At 48.1% G+C, this 16,826-nt stretch overlaps 1 protein-coding gene across 2 annotated transcripts in view; it reads right to left on the bottom strand.

Moving 5' to 3' along the window:
- CACNA1C (calcium voltage-gated channel subunit alpha1 C) overlaps positions 1-16,826 on the bottom strand; it is a 494,372-nt gene that overhangs the window by 15,058 nt on the left and 462,488 nt on the right. For both annotated transcript variants that reach the window (XM_075727966.1, XM_075727965.1), the window contains 8 exons: positions 16,031-16,063; positions 12,868-12,996; positions 9,088-9,153; positions 5,821-5,912; positions 4,845-5,010; positions 3,829-3,956; positions 2,065-2,161; positions 234-336 (listed from right to left, as the gene is read on the bottom strand). In XM_075727966.1, coding sequence (XP_075584081.1) covers positions 234-336; positions 2,065-2,161; positions 3,829-3,956; positions 4,845-5,010; positions 5,821-5,912; positions 9,088-9,153; positions 12,868-12,996; positions 16,031-16,063 — 814 coding nt within the window. The remainder of the gene's footprint in view (positions 1-233; positions 337-2,064; positions 2,162-3,828; positions 3,957-4,844; positions 5,011-5,820; positions 5,913-9,087; positions 9,154-12,867; positions 12,997-16,030; positions 16,064-16,826) is intronic.

Genomic DNA, 16,826 nt, shown 5'->3' with positions numbered 1-16,826 from the left:
GAGATGATACCATGGGAAGCATGAGCTTTCTAGGTAACTGGAAACACTGGTCTCTCCCTAGAAGATATTATTCCTCCAAACACCTTTACATTGCTTTTTGTACCATGTGCTGCATATGAGTAACTGGGATGATTTTACACAAGATGTCCTTCTTGTTCTATTCCAGCTCAGCACACTTTGGTGTGAACACCACTCCGCTACCTTTGTACTCTTGCAGTCAGCAAGCTTCTTACCTTCTGTCTTGATCCTCAGTGCTGTTCTGACCAATGCAAAGAGAGTGGCATTGAACATGACAGTCCCATCACTGTTCAGTGGCATATTCATGGAGACAAGGCGCTGTGGAGTAAGGATTAGAGAACAATCACACTGCCAACACATGGACTGAAGCGTGCTCTTCCTTATACCCTCATGATGCCCTCCAGACCTGCCTCCCCTCTTTATGAGAGCATCCATGGCCTGTGGATTTAGTGACACAATTATAAAAATACTTGTCATATCCACTGATGGTCCCAACTGTGGTGAGTTTGCCCTGGGGTCTCTCTCCCATTGCTAGATACTCTGTTTTCTTCAATGTGGCTATCACTTTCTAACCTTCATTTTCCCCAGTGGCCAGTGGGCATTTGCCCACAGTGTATTACATGGACAGAGATTTGTTCCAGTCCCCAAACCATTTGGCTTTTAAATGACACCTTTTTTCCTTATCAGGAGCAAACTGATTTCTTCATACCTCATGAGGCACTTGCAAACTCACCTGCGCTAAAGCTGTGCCTGGTGCAAGTGTATATAAAGAGAGAGCCAGAATCTTTCATTTAGGTGACATGCTTGAAGAAAGTGGATTAGCTGAACCTGAAAGCTAGTCTGCTTTAGCCAGCTATTCCCCCTCTCCCTTTTAAAACAAGGCTGTCTCTGCCCTGCAGTAATTCTGTAAAGCCATGTAGGACACAGAGTGCATGCTGAGGACTGTTGCAGCAGCAGGGTGAACTTCAGTGAGACCAATGACATACATCTGAGACAGACGTAGCAGAGTCACCAGATCTTAGGTCCCTACTTCTGTCTCAGGAGGAAAGAGACACCAGGGACTTGGTTTGAACTCTTATGCTTTCAGGGGCTGATTTTGTTCGAGCTTTGTCTTCTGCCACTTTCATGCAAAGGCCTGGTTCAGTACCAAATTAGAGGAAAGGGTGTCATCCCCCATCACTACCACTGCAGTCATAGACTTGGGGGGTTTGAACCAGATGGAGACAACAAACAGTTGCTAGACAGCAGACTGAAAGGGATCAGCAGGAGGCTACAGAAGCCAGGTATTTCTGTGTACAGGCCCCAGGCTTTGTATTTTGCTTGCAGACTGAGGTAAAAAACAACTACAAGCGTCACATACAAACTCTGGGACTTGCGAGGAGATGAACAAAGAACTTCAAGTGAAGGAAGCATAAAGGTTATAAACAAGTCATTATTCACTAGAGAGAGTCCCTTTTCATAGCAGGAGTCTCACAACCAAAGACATGAGTGAGACATTTTCACAGAAAATCTGTCCTTGCCCTTCCTGTATTTTAATACCACGCTCACTTTGCTGTTTAGTATCTGTTGGTTATTTAAGCAACAATGAGAGGTAACACTAGGTTTTTGGTGCACTGCTTAGCCTGAAGAAAATTTCAGAGATATTTTTACTTGTACTGTTATTTCTGTCTGTCCTAATCTGACTTGGGATGTGTGTTTGATACAGCAAACATAAGTGTGGTTGATTCAGTGCTCGATATTTGAGAGCTGTAGTTAGCACAGATGCTCTCTCCTAGCTAGAGAGAGGGCTGGTGGTGCGCTGATGCCTCTGACTAGCGGACGACCCATCGGCTGGAGACGCTCCAGCCCCCGGAGAGGTTGTTGCTGCCCAGAAGAGCTGGGGAGCGGTGCAGGGGGACGGGGAGGGGTGGTTCAAACACTCTGTCTGACGGGCAGTGAAGCAGCAGGCACCCCAGCTGTGCATATCAGGCTCAGCTAGAAAATGCCGTCACAGGGTATTTAGCTACTTGTGACCCCCAGCCTTCCCTGACCCACAGTGTGCCTTACTTTGCAAGCCACCCGGTGAGGGCAGAGCTTCCCGAAGCCCAGTGGGGGCTGAATCCGCCGGAGCAGTGTCACCACGTCCAAGTGTTTGATCCGTCCCCTAAAGAAGAAAGCACAGTGAGGGTCACATCCTTACCATGGGGCAAGCTGCTGATCCACCTGCAGAGTGCGGGTGCAGCTAGAAGTATCACTGCGATCTTTCCAGCCCTGTGCTGCCACTCCCTGCAGCCTAGGCACAGCTGAAGGTATTATTTCAGGCTTCTTGCATTCAGTGCATTCCTCAGGCCCTCATTCCTCATATAACTCCTACCAGTACAGAAAACCCAGCTGTCAGTCTTACACGAGTCAATACTTGCAAGAATTGACTTCAGTGTTTTGAATGCTGCAGTTCCTCAGTGCACGAATGGACAATTTGGGGTTGTCCCCCCACCTCTGACCTGCTCAAAATCTACGGCTGCTTGTTTACCTGTTGGTCTCGGGCCTATAGCAGGCACAGATGTGCAAAGGGTCTCTTTTTTCCTGGTGCTTTACCTCCCATATAAATAGGCCCAACCCACTGTCTTTTGATACTTGCTTTTGTTTCGGGCTGTCACTGGAGCCAGTGCAAAACAAAGTGCTGAATTTCCTCCACAGCAGGAGTTGGGTTTCTTATAAGTTCTGTAAATGGCATCTCAAAAGAAGAATTCTCTCATGGAGGGAGGAGAGCTACCAGAGCCAGAAGTGGGGCTTCAAGCATGGGACATGGATGGGGAAAAGGAAAAAGAGACCTTCCCATTTATAGATGGGAAAGAACAGGATGTCATCTGGACTGAGTGGCTACCTGTTGTATGGCTTCAGCCACTGCAGTCTTGCCTTCAAACAAGCACAAATAGTAGCATCTGTTTTGTTAACAAACATTATATTTATTAGAATTCTGTGCTTATCTCCTAGCCATATAAAAAGTCTCTCTGGGCAGTCACCATGGACGGCAAGAAGGGTTTCAATTTATGTATCTCTCTGATAACGTGACATGGCCTCACATATTGCAGAACCTGAGCCCGAATTAATCTTGACAGTATGTCTCCTAAAGAGATCTGCTTTTAGTTTATGCCAAGATCTCTTTCCGCAGTCTTTGCATTATGAAGGGGGCTTTGCAATTACAATTGTCAACTGTACTGTAATGCCACAGGGATCTAAATGCACTTTAAGCCTAAGCATGTGTCAAACAGAGCATACAATATTGAATGTCAGTTAAGCCCTTGTGTGACTTGTTCTTGTGTAACTTTAAATCCCTGCAAGTCTGCTGATGTGAATAACCCTGCAGACAACGTAACGCAGCCATGTGAAGGTACAGGGTGTGATAGGCCTATATGACATATGACAAAAACGGAGATTTGAGCACTGTAGCTCTACTGTGAGTAGAAAGTCAAATAGAACAGTCACAGCTCAATATCCTGAACACACGCAACAACCAACCCTCTAACCTCCTTTGCTCAGTCTCCTGCTGCCCCTCCCTAAACAGTCTGTATCTCCCCCTGACTGAAAGTGAAGCAATGTCCTGCCAGGTAACAGTGCAGTCTAAATGCTGAGCTTTTTGTGTGTATCAGTTGCACTGCTGGCTTATAGATTCACCAGCAATACCTTGTGGAGGTATCTATTTTAGGATTTTTTTCAGGAAAAAAGTGTTCTTGCAGGAGGAACATGGCACTTACTGCACTGGGTCTGTGGAACATAAAATAACAGGCCTGTTCTCCCCAGGAGCTCTGATACCAAGGCTGAGTTACTTACTTGGCTTCAGGGTCATACTCTGCCCAGATCCTTTTAAACTCATCCAGGTGGTGTGGTCCTAAAATGGACCAGTCCCGTGTCAGGTAATCGAAGTTATCCATTATAACAGCTACAAAAAGATTGATGATCTGCAAACAAGGACAGAGATGACTTGATGGATGAGGCACGTAACAGTAGACTTTACCGGGTTCTCCATTTAAGGTCTGTATTTGGACTCATAAAACTAAGAAGCCATTGGGGGTGGGTTCTCTGTTCCCACATCCCTCCCAGTTTAAGTGGGAAGATCCCAGAGGTGGGATATTCTCAGCTGGTCACGTTTTTCTCTTCCCTACTGAATGGATGAGGCCCACGTTTGCTGCTTAGACATGCCGTGATGGCGTTTTATTTACCTGTGCCTTTGCCCAGCAGAATGGGGTAGTGGTGGGAGAACCTGGGATTTATCCCCTAGAGGCAGTGGGGCTGAGATAAAAGTCCTTTCTTCTGGCCCAAGACCAAAACTTTTAAAATGTTGCTGCTGTTCACTGGGAGAGTTTTGCGCACTGATGCCAGCTGCAGAGCATGTGCTGTCGCTCTGAGCAATGCCGCATTGCCAACACGGAGCAGATGCAAGTGGGATATGTGTATTCTCACAGTCATTGCTGCTGGCAGGGGAGGAAAAACCTGCTCAGCAGCCAGAAGGAAGGTAGGAGGGAAGGTGGGAAGTGTGGCTGAGGCGTTGCTAGCCTCAGCACAGCCCACAACACGCTAATTTGGTTTTCTCATTGAGGGGGAGGGGGGAAGAGCACTCCTTTGCTGTGCACAAAGGGTTGGGATTGGAAGCAGAGCATCCTTCAGAGCTGGAGGGAGGCAGGAATGGCAGTGACCAAGGGGGTGTTGTCACTGAAAGGGTGCTGCTAGGAAAGACACCATGGGGAGACTTCCCCTGAGACCATTCTTCTGCTGTGCAGTGCTGACACCTGGGGAGGCAGGGGCTCAGTCTGACAGAGGGCAGGTTTCAATCACTGGGGCGGACTCACCAGGAAGGCACAGAGCATGTAGAAGCTGATGAAATAGAAGACGGCGAAGCTGCTGCCACAGGAGTGATCGGCTTCGGTGGAGTTGGCCGGCTCCGACTCTGGGTCACACTTCTTGTCTGGGAGACATGCCAGCATGATTTCCTGCCAGGCCTCACCAGTGGCACACCTGGGCATGGCAAAGGGCAAGGGAAGACAGCAGTGACCTTGGATGTGAGAGAGACTGGCACATTAGCAACTTGTTCCTGCTCCCATGAATATTAATGGCAATTTTGCCACTCAGGTCAATTAAGAGCAAGTTAGGCTGATGGTCGGGCTTTGACATACACTGCCATACCCTGCTCCTCTTTTTGGCTTTGTTGCCATCATCAGCGTGCTGTTCCTGACTGGCTTTGCCTAGTCTGGGTACAGGGCTGTCATGCTCCAACCAGCCAGAGTCATCAAAACGTGTGTGACATGGCTATGGATTGCATGAAAAAACTCCTTGAAAACGAGGAGAGAGTGTTGAATTTGTGCCAGCTCCCCACCCCTTCAGCACCCTTCCCTGGCCCCGGCACACCTGGCCACAGCTGGAGCAGGGTGATGTGCTAAGGTGAGCTGGGCATGGCCATGCCAAAGCATGAGTGCAGCTCATGTCCCCTTCCCTGCTAAAATAAGCTGAAAGTCATACTGGCTCGATTTGAATGAAAGGAGGAGTTTGTGATGCATATCAACATTTGAGAGCACTGAAAACTGGCTACCTTCCTTCTGAGTAGGAGGACCTGCCTCCCTCCCCAGCACTGAGCGTTGGCCAGTGTCGGCTTAATGGCTTAATGGACTGGTTGTTTCATCTGACATTAACTCCTAGGCTCCCCCGCTAAGGGACAACATGTTTCTACTCACCTCGTGAGCGTGACATGGTAGAAGGAGATAAGCTGTGCCCAAGAGCAGAAGAATCGTGCTCCCAGACTGACACAATCCAGAGCTGTCAGACACCCACCTGAAGAGCAGCAGCACTGCCTGGGGGAAGGTCTGGAAGTTGTTGTTGCGGTTGATTTCTGTGGTATCGTTCAGCGCAATTTTACCAAACACCTGGCAGAGAGCAGAGGTCTTTTCAGGTTAGCCCTGCAAAATCCCCAAACCTCTTGTCATCTGTAGCTCTTGGCTTCACCCTGACTCTGATATTTAACAGAATCTGCTCTTTTAAAAAATCATTTCCACAGGTCTTTCATATTTGCTGTTGCCTCCCTTGCTTGTGCTTTATCACCAGAAAAGCACTTATTTTGTAACAAGAGGCATCTTTTGTTAAAACAAGACATCCTTCCTTATTTCATACACTGTGAATATGTGATATGGGGCCTTATTTTAACAGGCGCTTATATGGGGAGGGGGTCCAGCTGAAAGAAATCAATAACACAGAAGAAAAGACTCTGTCCTTTGTTGCTTATCTGTCTTCACCAGGAGGAAATGATAGCAAAAGACCAGCAGCTGCAAAGCCTTGAGCTTCCAGCTCTGTGGGGTGCCTTGAATCTTCCCAAAACAATGTAAAGTATGTTGCCTTGGATCTGGAGATTGTCCAAATGCTTGCCCTTCTAGTAGCCATGCTTGTCACTAGCAGGTGTTTCAGGCCCCTCCAGAATGCAGCAGAGTGAAGATGATGACTAGACTTGCCCAGACAAGGATGGCTTACAGCTTCCTTCCATGCCCAACCAACTGTTGCTGCACCAACTAGTTCATGCAGCCACAGCATGAAGCCTGCAACCATCAGCAAATCTTTTTAGGGGCCTGCTCTCGGATGTGAAGTCCCCAGTGCAGGAGAGTTTCAGGCTTCTTTGGAAGAGCTTTGGTACTTTCAGGCACCGGGACTGAGAGCTTAACAAACCTTGCCTGGCAGAAAGGTCTGTGCACAGTCAGTCAGGACTATTTATTCCCCGTCGATAGCAACGTGACACAGATATCAAGGACCAAGAGCTGTAATCTTGCAGCCAAAATGAGCAGCAGGAACAGAGCAGCTCTGAGAGAACACAGAGCTTCTTTTCAAGCAAATGTCACTGATAATTAACACCCCAAAAGAAACAATGATGTGGAGAGAAGCCCAGGGACGATGGTGGGGAGGCCATGCCAGACGGGAGGGTCTGTACATGGCAGGCTTTCTGCAGGGGTTACTCATGGATGTGTGGGTCTTCTCCAACCCCAACCACCCCCACGCCGTGGGTAGCAGTGACAGCCCCAGAGGCACCGAGGAGGAGCAGGAGGACAGATTAAATGCTCAGAGGCAGTTTGAGCTGAGGCAGCCCATATTTTTCATTTCAGGAAAGCGTAGGCAAGAGAACTTCCCATGCTGGAAGTCTGATTTTCCTTTTGACCCCCGCAGCTTCCCTCACACACGATGCACTGGCGGCAGCTACTACAGGTGCTTTGCATTAGGCACCTACAAGGAGCTGCAGGTAGAGGTTCCTCTCTCATGGCCTCTCCAGTCTGTGCCTGCTGGGCCATGATATGGAGTGGCTTCACCCATGAGCATCAATTTGGATTTTTCCACTTGGGCACATCAGGTAGCAAGGCTTGAATGTTGTTACACTCCAAGTCAGGGCAGTAGCTGAGATAAAGTGGTAGGTCTCCTTTATGTGGGAAATTCTTATATTTTCATCAGATCTGGTACATCTAGTATTTCAAGGTAGCTGCTTAATGGAGCGAGGAAGGATTTTCCTTCCTACATGTCCCTATGTGTGAAGGAACTCTACGTGTCAGCAGGCTCAAGAGAGCAGCACACAAAATGTCTGAGATGCCATCTGGACAAAAAGTGATGATAACAGGTCTGTGGGCTCTAAGCAAAGAGGGAAGATGAGAAAAGTTGGTTTTCTCATTGGAAGACAGGAGGGCAGGAAGTGATCTAGTAATCTAGATCAATATGAAAGACAGATGCATGATCTTCAGGCTGCTGAGATGATTAAAACAGAGGCTTGAACATAAGCCAAGGATTAAATAGCCAACTTAGAACTAGCTGACAGAAAAGGGAATAGAATTACAGAATAAAATATCTAGCCCTGGCAGTGCCCTGATCATTGTAGACACCATCTGTGTGGGTGCTTGAAAGCCATTTTTAATGCTTTGTGTAGCTACATAACACTAGTGTAATACTATCAAGTGATCTTCTGTATAGCACAGGTAATCCTCTAAGATCTTGAGCATTTGAGCTAGTTAGGTATTAAAGGCAAAACTGGCAAGTTTACAGTATGAGCCTAGTAGACTAAATGACAGCTGTAATTACTGGGGGCACTTGAGATAACCAATGGTAATTCAAGAAAAGATTAGTTTTATTTTTCAAACTGGGGGAGGGTAGATGGAGTCTGTGAAAAGATGTGATTATAATAACAGGAAACAAAGCAAGGTCACAGAGATCAGATGAATTTTGTTACAAGTTCTGTTGGCATTGTGAAACCAAGAAGCCTGCCATGTTTGAAGAGCTCTGGAAGCAATTATGGCATGCTTTTCTATACTTTGGCCTCTGGTCCCAGACGGCTGACTTGTCCGAGATCTTTGATTAACACCGAAGTGGAAACTGAAGCTTAGTTTGAAAAGCAGTGCAGCAAATGAGGCTAGGACTGTCACAGACTGTGCCCATATCACATGTTTTCTTCAATGGTCTGTATGCAACATCAGCTCCTTGCACAGGTGAATGCTCAGGCCGGTTCCAAGTTCAATTTGCAAACTGAATAGGATATTGTATTGATGCAGCTTCCTGAAGAACTGGCACAAACACAGAGCATCAGTACGTTGGGTTTGATCCCATATTTACCCTCATGGGTGTAAATCAAAAGCTGCTCTTTACAACTCAGTGGAAGTTACGCTGGTGTGAAGGTGATGTGGAGAGAAAAATTGGGTTTGTTCAGTGCAGCACAGCCATAAGCCCACTGAAACAACTATTCTGAAGCAACGAGCGAGGCAGTAAATCTCCTTTGCCACTGCTGCTGGGTATTACTTTGAGAGTGTGGAGGGCAGGCATGGTCCTTTTACTATTTGCATATTGAATTCTGCCATTAAATGAGTCGGGTTTTGCCTTTTTTCTGAAGTGCGTTGTGCTCCTGTTGGAAGCGCATAGGCAGACAATGTTTTCCAACCAAGGTTAGCTGCTGTCTTACCTTACTGGGCAAAAACATTCTTGTAAGCCCCTACAACCACACATTGATCTAGTTACTTTATAAGTCAGTTCCCAAAACTCTAACAGGAGAAGACAGACACAGTTGAGCTCTTTAGCATCACTTACCTGCATCCCGATCACGGCGTAGATGAAGAACAACATCACTATTAAAAGAGCCACATAGGGGAGAGCCTAGAAATGAGAAAAAAAAAAAAAAAGAAAAAAAAAAAGAGAGAGCACTATGTCTGCACCGAGCCCGGCACACTGGAGCCTGGTTCATGCTCCTGGCTTTGGCAAACTGGGCAGAGGCTGGCCCCAAGCGTGGAGCCTGCAATTTGGCCAGGTGGCCACTAGATGCCTCTACAGGCCCACATTTGCTTGCCCTCCCCACCACCACCCTGCTGCCGCCCAGGTCAGGCAGGCTCCGACGCCGCTCCCACTCGTGATGGTGTAGCTCTCCCGCCTTCAAGTCAGTCCTGCCCTTGGCGGAGTGAGGAAAGTGAGGGCAAAAACAGTGCGTACAGCTGCTTATCAAGGGGAGAAAACTCTCATAACCAGTATTATTCCGGCGCTAATGGCAACGTGATTTTTTCCGGATCCAGTCTGGTGAAATCAAGACCGCAACAGCTGCCAAGATCTAAATTCAAGGCTTCTACTACAATGGCTGGTACCATCCTACGTACCTAAAGCAGCATCAGCTTTGTTCCCTGTTCAGTGTTAGGTGTCTGTGATGGTGTCTGCAATGCACTAAGTGCCTGTGATCAGCTGCTGAAGAGGAAATGCAGAGTCCTGATATGCAGAGCTGCCTCGCAAGGAAGAGGCCAGTGCAATCAGCAAAGTGTCGAGTGCTATCAGTTTCCTCTGCCACTAGCAGGAATCAAGGGCACAGCTCGGGACCTCACAGGCTCAGGCTTTTGAGGAGGAATTTTCTACTCTGTTGCTTTTGAAATATATAGTGCTCAGACCAGAGATTTCCAGAACTTACTTCAGAGGCAATGGGTAGACACATTCATCCTGAAAATGTGAGTACAGTCCCTGATCTAGATTTTGAACACCCCATTTCACAGAGTATAAAAAGTCTACAACATTTTTTTTTTTAATATAAGATTATTTACACATTTTAAGTTTATGCCTAAATTCAACAGGGCTAAATCCTACAGGAAGAATTGAGGAGAAATTTTCACTGACCACTATGGGGATTTGACTAAGATCTGCAGAAGTCATCTCAAAGAGATGTGAATGTTAAAATGGCAAAAATGGAAACCTTTAAACAATGTCTGTAATCATCATCTTGAGGCTCGGTGGCCATTCCTCTGTGTTTTATGGGGTCAGACAAATCTGTATGGTTACCCCACAATGTCAGTGGAGATGCACCAGCTTAGAATTGGACTCCAAACATTTTGTGATGATCTAGTTGGGACTTGATACACACAAGACCTAAGAAGAGCTCCTGGGATAGTGTCCAGACAGGACCTGAGGTGCATAACCTTACCAGTTCTTCTATCTTTCAAATGTGGATGGGAAAAGTGTCTTCTCTCCTGGCCATCTGGCCCTCCACTTTCTTTCCACATTCTTCTGCTCAGCCCACTCCTCTCCACTGATGCACCTTCCTACTCATCTCTGCCCCTTATTCCCCATGGCTCCTTCAGCTCCCCACCTCCCATATTCCACTCTTCTGGCTCTGTCCTCCTCTGGCTCTGTCCTTCCCTGGCCTTACCGCTTTGTCCTTGTGATTCCCACGGCCTTGCCTTGCCCTCAGCACCCCTCTGACTTCCTACTCCTCCCACTCGCCAGCCCGGGCTCTGTTCCTATCTCTGCAGGCGGAAACCCCGCTGAGCATTTTCCCACCACACGCTCCTCTGACTGGTGCCCCAATTTGTACGTAAGCACCGTGCGCCACATGCGCAGGGCACATGGTAGTTGCGATGGGCTCTGAACTCCAGCACAAGTTCCTTGCTTATTAGGCTGCCCTGTGTGAGCAGACACACTTCCTGGAAGCATGTGGGGACACAGAGAAGAGCCCATGCCAGACAAAAGTCTGCAGGGATCCCAGATTTTGACAGTGGGAGTGGCTGAGTTAAAAGCTCTGCACAGGGGCTATTCTTAGCTACCAAAGGAGCCTCCCAGTAGTTGCAAGAGGACGAGCTCTGAGCAGAGAATACTGTGTTATAAATGGCTGATGGCTTTCAAGGGAAAAGGCACTTGCTTGCAGTGCTTTTTTTGTCCCCCCCACCCCCTGCTGTGGAAGATACCTCCCTTGATACTTTCTCCCATCACGCTACAACCCTGCCTAAAAGTGACTCTCCAATCAAATGGGTCTGAAGGTCACTGGAGGGAAGTACCAGGTACTCCCTTTCCCACCCATCTCATCCTCTCCGCCCAAGAACCGTGGAAAGCTGAGCTCAGAATAAGAGCGAGCTATTGCTAAAGAGGCTGGAGGGGCACAGGAGCAAGGGGAGGAGAAGCAGGAACTGGAAAGTGTGACTCTGTCCCCTGCATCAGAGATGGCTGAGCTGTGCCAAGGGAATCTCATTCCTATGCATGCAGACAAAATGGTTCCCACTGGAGCAGCTCAAATAACAACCTGGAAGTTAGCAACCATGTAAGCAATGGAAAAAGTCGCTTGTGGTACGGATGTGTCAGAAAACTGCTGTGCAATATTAGATCTTCTGGCAGTCAAGGAGTGTGCAAAATGAGAGTCCTCTGCATGAGCCTGGTGGTCTGGCTACCGAGACCACCTGAAAGCTGCACTGGAAAAGGTCCAGACTGATCCCTGGCGTACACATGTGCTACTTCTGCTGACAGAGACAGAAGTCGTGGTGATCCACAGCACTGCAGGCTTTGGTCCCAGCTTGTGTCGTAGCTGGCGAGGTTTAAGTTTTAAAGCGTGGATCAGGTCCTTTCCCATTTGAGTCAATACAAATGCTATTGACCATTTAAAGCCTCAGTCTGAGGGATATATGGTTGCTGTTTCAAGACTTGTGTGTTGCACAAGTTACTCTTTCATGCTTTTGTCCAGTGGTGCGTCCTGCATCTTTTCTTATGTTTAGACCACCATTTGTATTCCTGTGCTGTCTTTCCCTGACATTTCCTCTGGACCTGCCCCAGCTAACAGACAGGTTGTGCTGGCCCAGTAAATCCAGGTCAAGTACTTGTAAAATGCAGAACTATGCTATGCTTCATGTCTAACTACCATTTTTCTATACATGGCTAGGTTAGGGGCTGGTTTGGAAGCAACTTTTCTAGCAAATAGCTATCTCCTGGTGTTTGTTTTCCCCCAGAGGTGATGATTCTTATCCAGTCTGGTCTCCTTCACCTTCTCCTATCTAGTCTGGTGCTTTACCTACCACTGAAATGCAACCTGCCTCCAGGGAAAAAGCAGCAGCAATTTAATAACTTGGCATCGTTACCAGGGCCAAAGGTGCAGCACCAAAAAGGTGAATTCTTCCTGGATGAAAGCACGGGGGCCACACACCTGTAATGCTCACTGGAAATCCTCAAAACAAGGCTTAAGGGAAACTTGAGACCCAGGCCTTCCCCATAGCTGTGTGTTTCACTTAAAGCAACAGATATAAAATACAGCTAAAATAGGGAAAAAAAAAAAAAAAAAAAAGAGGAGATTGAGGGGTTACATACAGACAGGCAGTGATTGGCCTGAACTATCAAGGCTGTCCAGAAAGGTCTCAAGCAATTACTCATTCTTTAAAGATGATAGCCATACCCAGGCAGTCATCCCTTGCGAGCCCCATTTACTTGAGTCTCATCCGTGCCACGTGTCACTGGTGCGCACAGCTCTGACCAGCAGCCTTTGAGCTCAGGCACTTGGGTGACACCCCTCCCCGAGGGACCACCAAGGGGATAAAAAAAACCCTGTTAGGTCTTACTTAAAGATAAGTGAAGGAATACCTGGAAGGACTTGATGAAGGTCCAAAGCAGCGTCCGGATGCCCTCCCCTCGGCTCAGGAGCTTCACGAGACGCATCACGCGGAAGAGTCGGAAGAAGGTGATTGAGATGCGAGAGTTTTCCTCTGCGTTCTGGAAGCCATTGGCACAGAGGCAGGAGTTACAACAGCACAGGAGGAACGGGGGCCCTGGGCCACAGAGGACGCTATGCCGAGAGCTCACTGCACTGTTCCTTGTCCTGGTACTGCTCCCTAGGCTTGCCCTGCCCCGGCACCCCAGGGGTGGGCTGAGGCGGGTCAAGCCTGCCCTCTCTCCCATGGCGGTGAGGCTACTCTACGGGGGCTCTCGAGGCCATCAGCCTCTCCCTTCAGGTTGCCTGGACTTTTGGGGATTAGGGATATGTTATGCTATAAACCCCTCCATTACATCTCCTCCTCACATTAGAAAGATGCAGTTCTCCTTTGACCTTGTACTAGAGGAGAAAGATACTTTCTCTTTTGACCTGTCTAGGATGTTCCACCCCACCAAGCACCTCAGCCAGCAGTTCTGGTGAATCTGGTGTTGGGCATCACCCACATGCTGCTTGCTCTGCTGGGAAACAATAGCAGGTCCCAGGTCTGCTCCGGGGTGCGAAACCCCGCGGGGGCATGGCACGCACTGCCCCTGCCCGGGTGCTGGCGTCATGGGCACCGCTGGCAGCCCCGCTGTCCCTGCGCTGTTCTGGCCATGCTTCTGGGGGCTGGGCCGTGGTCACTCGCTACTGCTGCTCTGCGTTCGGGCCTTTCACATTTCTCATGACCCCTTTGTATTTCCCACAGTCTTGCGCACTGACTTTTTTTTTGTTGGTTGGTTTTGTTTTTTTTTTAAACATTTTATTTTGGCTTCACTGCTACCGTTCAAGTGTGCAGTATTTTAAAATAGTCTTTCTTCTGGCCAGTTTTTTTCTCACAGCATCTGCTTTGTCCCTAAGCATTTTCCCCTGGGCCTGTAACCAGCTCTGATGTCCCTCAGCCTTCACACGTGTGAAGGCAACGTCTGTCTGAGCGCTGCCACAGCAGCAGGCTCACCTGGGCCTTGGTGGAGGACCCTCTGCCTAGCTTGAGGGGAGGCAAGGCACAGAAAATGCCATGCTTCCCAGTTTGTTAACCCCCTAAAATACTGTGTGAAGCCTGTGGAGCTGGTGGCTTCCACTAGCAGCACTGTGGGAATGTGACCTCCTGTCACAGGGGGAGATAACACTGTCAGCCTGCCACTTGACCTGCCTTGGAGCAAGAATTGCACAGAAACCCCCTCTCTGTCCCCACCCAGGCTGCAAAGACTGCAGTTTGAATCTGGACACCACCGGAAGAGCAACATTTAGGAGGAAGAAACAGTGCAGATCACCCCCGCTGTTAACTACTCACCACTGTGTAAACCAAGAGAGAACAGACCCTTTGGATTTCCTGTCACCGGGCAGCGAAAACAGCAGCTGTTTGTCTGTCTGCGCCTGATAAAACCCAAGGCACGGGAACTGCCTGGATGTACGTTTCTGGGATTAAACATCCAGATGAGGACATGTACTGGTGCTCTGTGTGTGCTCCTGTTTCCAACCCAGGATGAGCAGACTGGCACTGGGTCCATGCCCCAGCTCCTGCTGTGCACCCGTGGGGGCACACAGGGGCCGTAGCTGCTTGCTAGTGTGTGTGAACCCCGCTTGCACAGAAAGCACAGCACTATGTGCAATAGTTCAAGATTGCACCCCAGCTGCAGTTTGTCTGTCTATCTGTGGTGAATCACCGGTGGATATTTTGGGTAGCCTCCTCCAGGCTGTAGCAAAGGCTGACGCTCGCTGCCCGTGCAGTAATCGGGTGAAAAAGATTAGAGGAACAGGCTGTGTCAAGGGAAAGCCTGAGTGTGCCCTACATCTCACATCATTCTTGTTTTCTGACTTGGACAACAGGCTGGGGCCTTCAGTGAATCAGGGGGAATTGCTCTGAGGTGAAGGAGGCAATGTGGCCTCCAACAAATCAAAAGTCAGGGCATTTGGTACCCTCAGCACTACAGTCCCAGAGGGCTAACTGTAAGGTCACACACCTCTCCCAAACCTACAGAAGTCCTGTGGCCTCCCTTCCACTTTCTCTAAGAAGCTAAACTCCAATACCACCTAAAAGAGAGTTGAGGTCCCAATTTAAAAGTTTTGTGGACAGCAGTACTGCTGTGGTTGTGACCAGGAAAAAAAAAAAAAGTGTTTGCTTATTCTACCTGCTGCTTCTCTTGTTGGCTTGGCCCTTTGGACGGCAGCAAGTCGGGACATGGGTCTAGACGGAGGTTTTAGCGTTCCTTTTGTCTTTCCTTGCTGAGAGGAGGCAGAAAATTATCCCTGTCCTCCTCGGGTCCTGGGAGTAGGCAAAGTCTAAGCAGCAGATAAAATAGAACAAATTCCTCCCTGCAACTTACAAATCTGCAAACTTACTGGCATCAAACCACTTAGCCAAAAACACTCAGTGATGCCTTGGGACATTATGGTCATTTTAAGACTAGGTGGCTACAGATTAGATGGTGCTTGAGTAGCCTCGCTTGCTTTCTCCTGGCTTTCATCCAGCTTTTTGAAGGTGTATCCTTGCCAGAGGAGGGAGGTTCTGCAAAGTGGCAATCAAGAGACTGGAGTTACTGCAACTCTGTTGGGGTGGTGTGGGAACTGCCTTGTACACCAGGGCAGCAGAGTTTGTGTTCGCCATTGCATGACTTTGTGCAAATGACAAACTCAAATGTTACAGTAAATCACCTCATTGAAGAGGAACTTCAGAGTCCCAATCCTTTCTAGTCTGGAGGCTCGGACATGAAGTCACATTGCAAACTCATTCAGTGTCATATTGATAGTGACATAGTTTGTTGCTTACAAGAAATCTTACTGGGTCTAGTTCTCTCTTGGTGAGTCATTAGAAGGCAGAACGACAGTTAACTTGACCAAAGGAAAGCTCAGGATGCACAAGAAATACACATGTGCAGCATATTCACAGCTCATGTGAACACCAGACTCACACCAATACACAACATGGCAGCTTCATGCACAAATAACTAGGCTGGGCTTGGAGAGAGAACTCGTGATCACGAGGAAGAGAATAAAGGAGTGTGTTAGAAAGAGTGTCACAGAAGCTGGGAGGGTGGTCTGTATTTTCGGTCTTACCATAGAGGAAGAGCATTGGGTATGTTCAGCTGGCTTTAAAGAAAGGCAGACAGAAATAAGCTGTAATAAGTCTCCAATCAAAAGCCCTAGTAAACTAGGTCTTGGCTAACACAGGAGTAACAAAATGGTGGAAGAGGGCAAAAGGGAGTTTGAAAGAAATGCACAAGAGGCTGGGCTTATTCCCTAGGATGCCCAGGATCAAAGCTGGCCATGGCAGAGGTAGGTACAACTCCCATTGAATTTGATGTGAATTGCACTCCGTATCTCCTGAGTGCTAGACATCCTGGCATCCAGGCAGTGGAGGTACTGATATTGTTAAAATGTTTCTTGTATCACTACTATCAAGTTCAATACAGGGGCTGATTTAGCTCCCCAACTCAGATCCAGGCCATGTCTGCACAGGGACCAGCCAGCTTCTAGTGCATCAGTCTGGTTTGTAAACCCATAATATCCCAGTACTAAAGCAACACTTTCTATTTATATATCCCCATTCCCTTACACATAGTTCTGGGTGCTAACATTGTTCTTACTAAGACAAGGAGTTGGGAGAGTCTAATCACCTCTTGGCAACCCTACAACACCCACCGCTAGCTGTGCAAAGTGGGTTGGTAAAGCTGGTTAGCTTGCTGTACCTTCACCCACCTCACAGCAAAGCTCCAGGGACCCAATGGATGTGTCCTTAGAGGCCAAGCTGAGCTGAGCTGAGCCCTTGTCATGCCTGCAGGAGTCTAGTTTCTGCAAACATTCTGCTTGACATTCCTTGATTAACTTCTGGGGCCATTTCCAATAGTGAGAG

This window comes from Pelecanus crispus, chromosome 1 (assembly GCF_030463565.1).
Source record: "Pelecanus crispus isolate bPelCri1 chromosome 1, bPelCri1.pri, whole genome shotgun sequence".
Classification (NCBI taxonomy): domain Eukaryota; kingdom Metazoa; phylum Chordata; class Aves; order Pelecaniformes; family Pelecanidae; genus Pelecanus; species Pelecanus crispus.
Note: the sequence above shows the minus strand (reverse complement) of the source record. Positions and strands in the feature narration are given on the sequence as shown.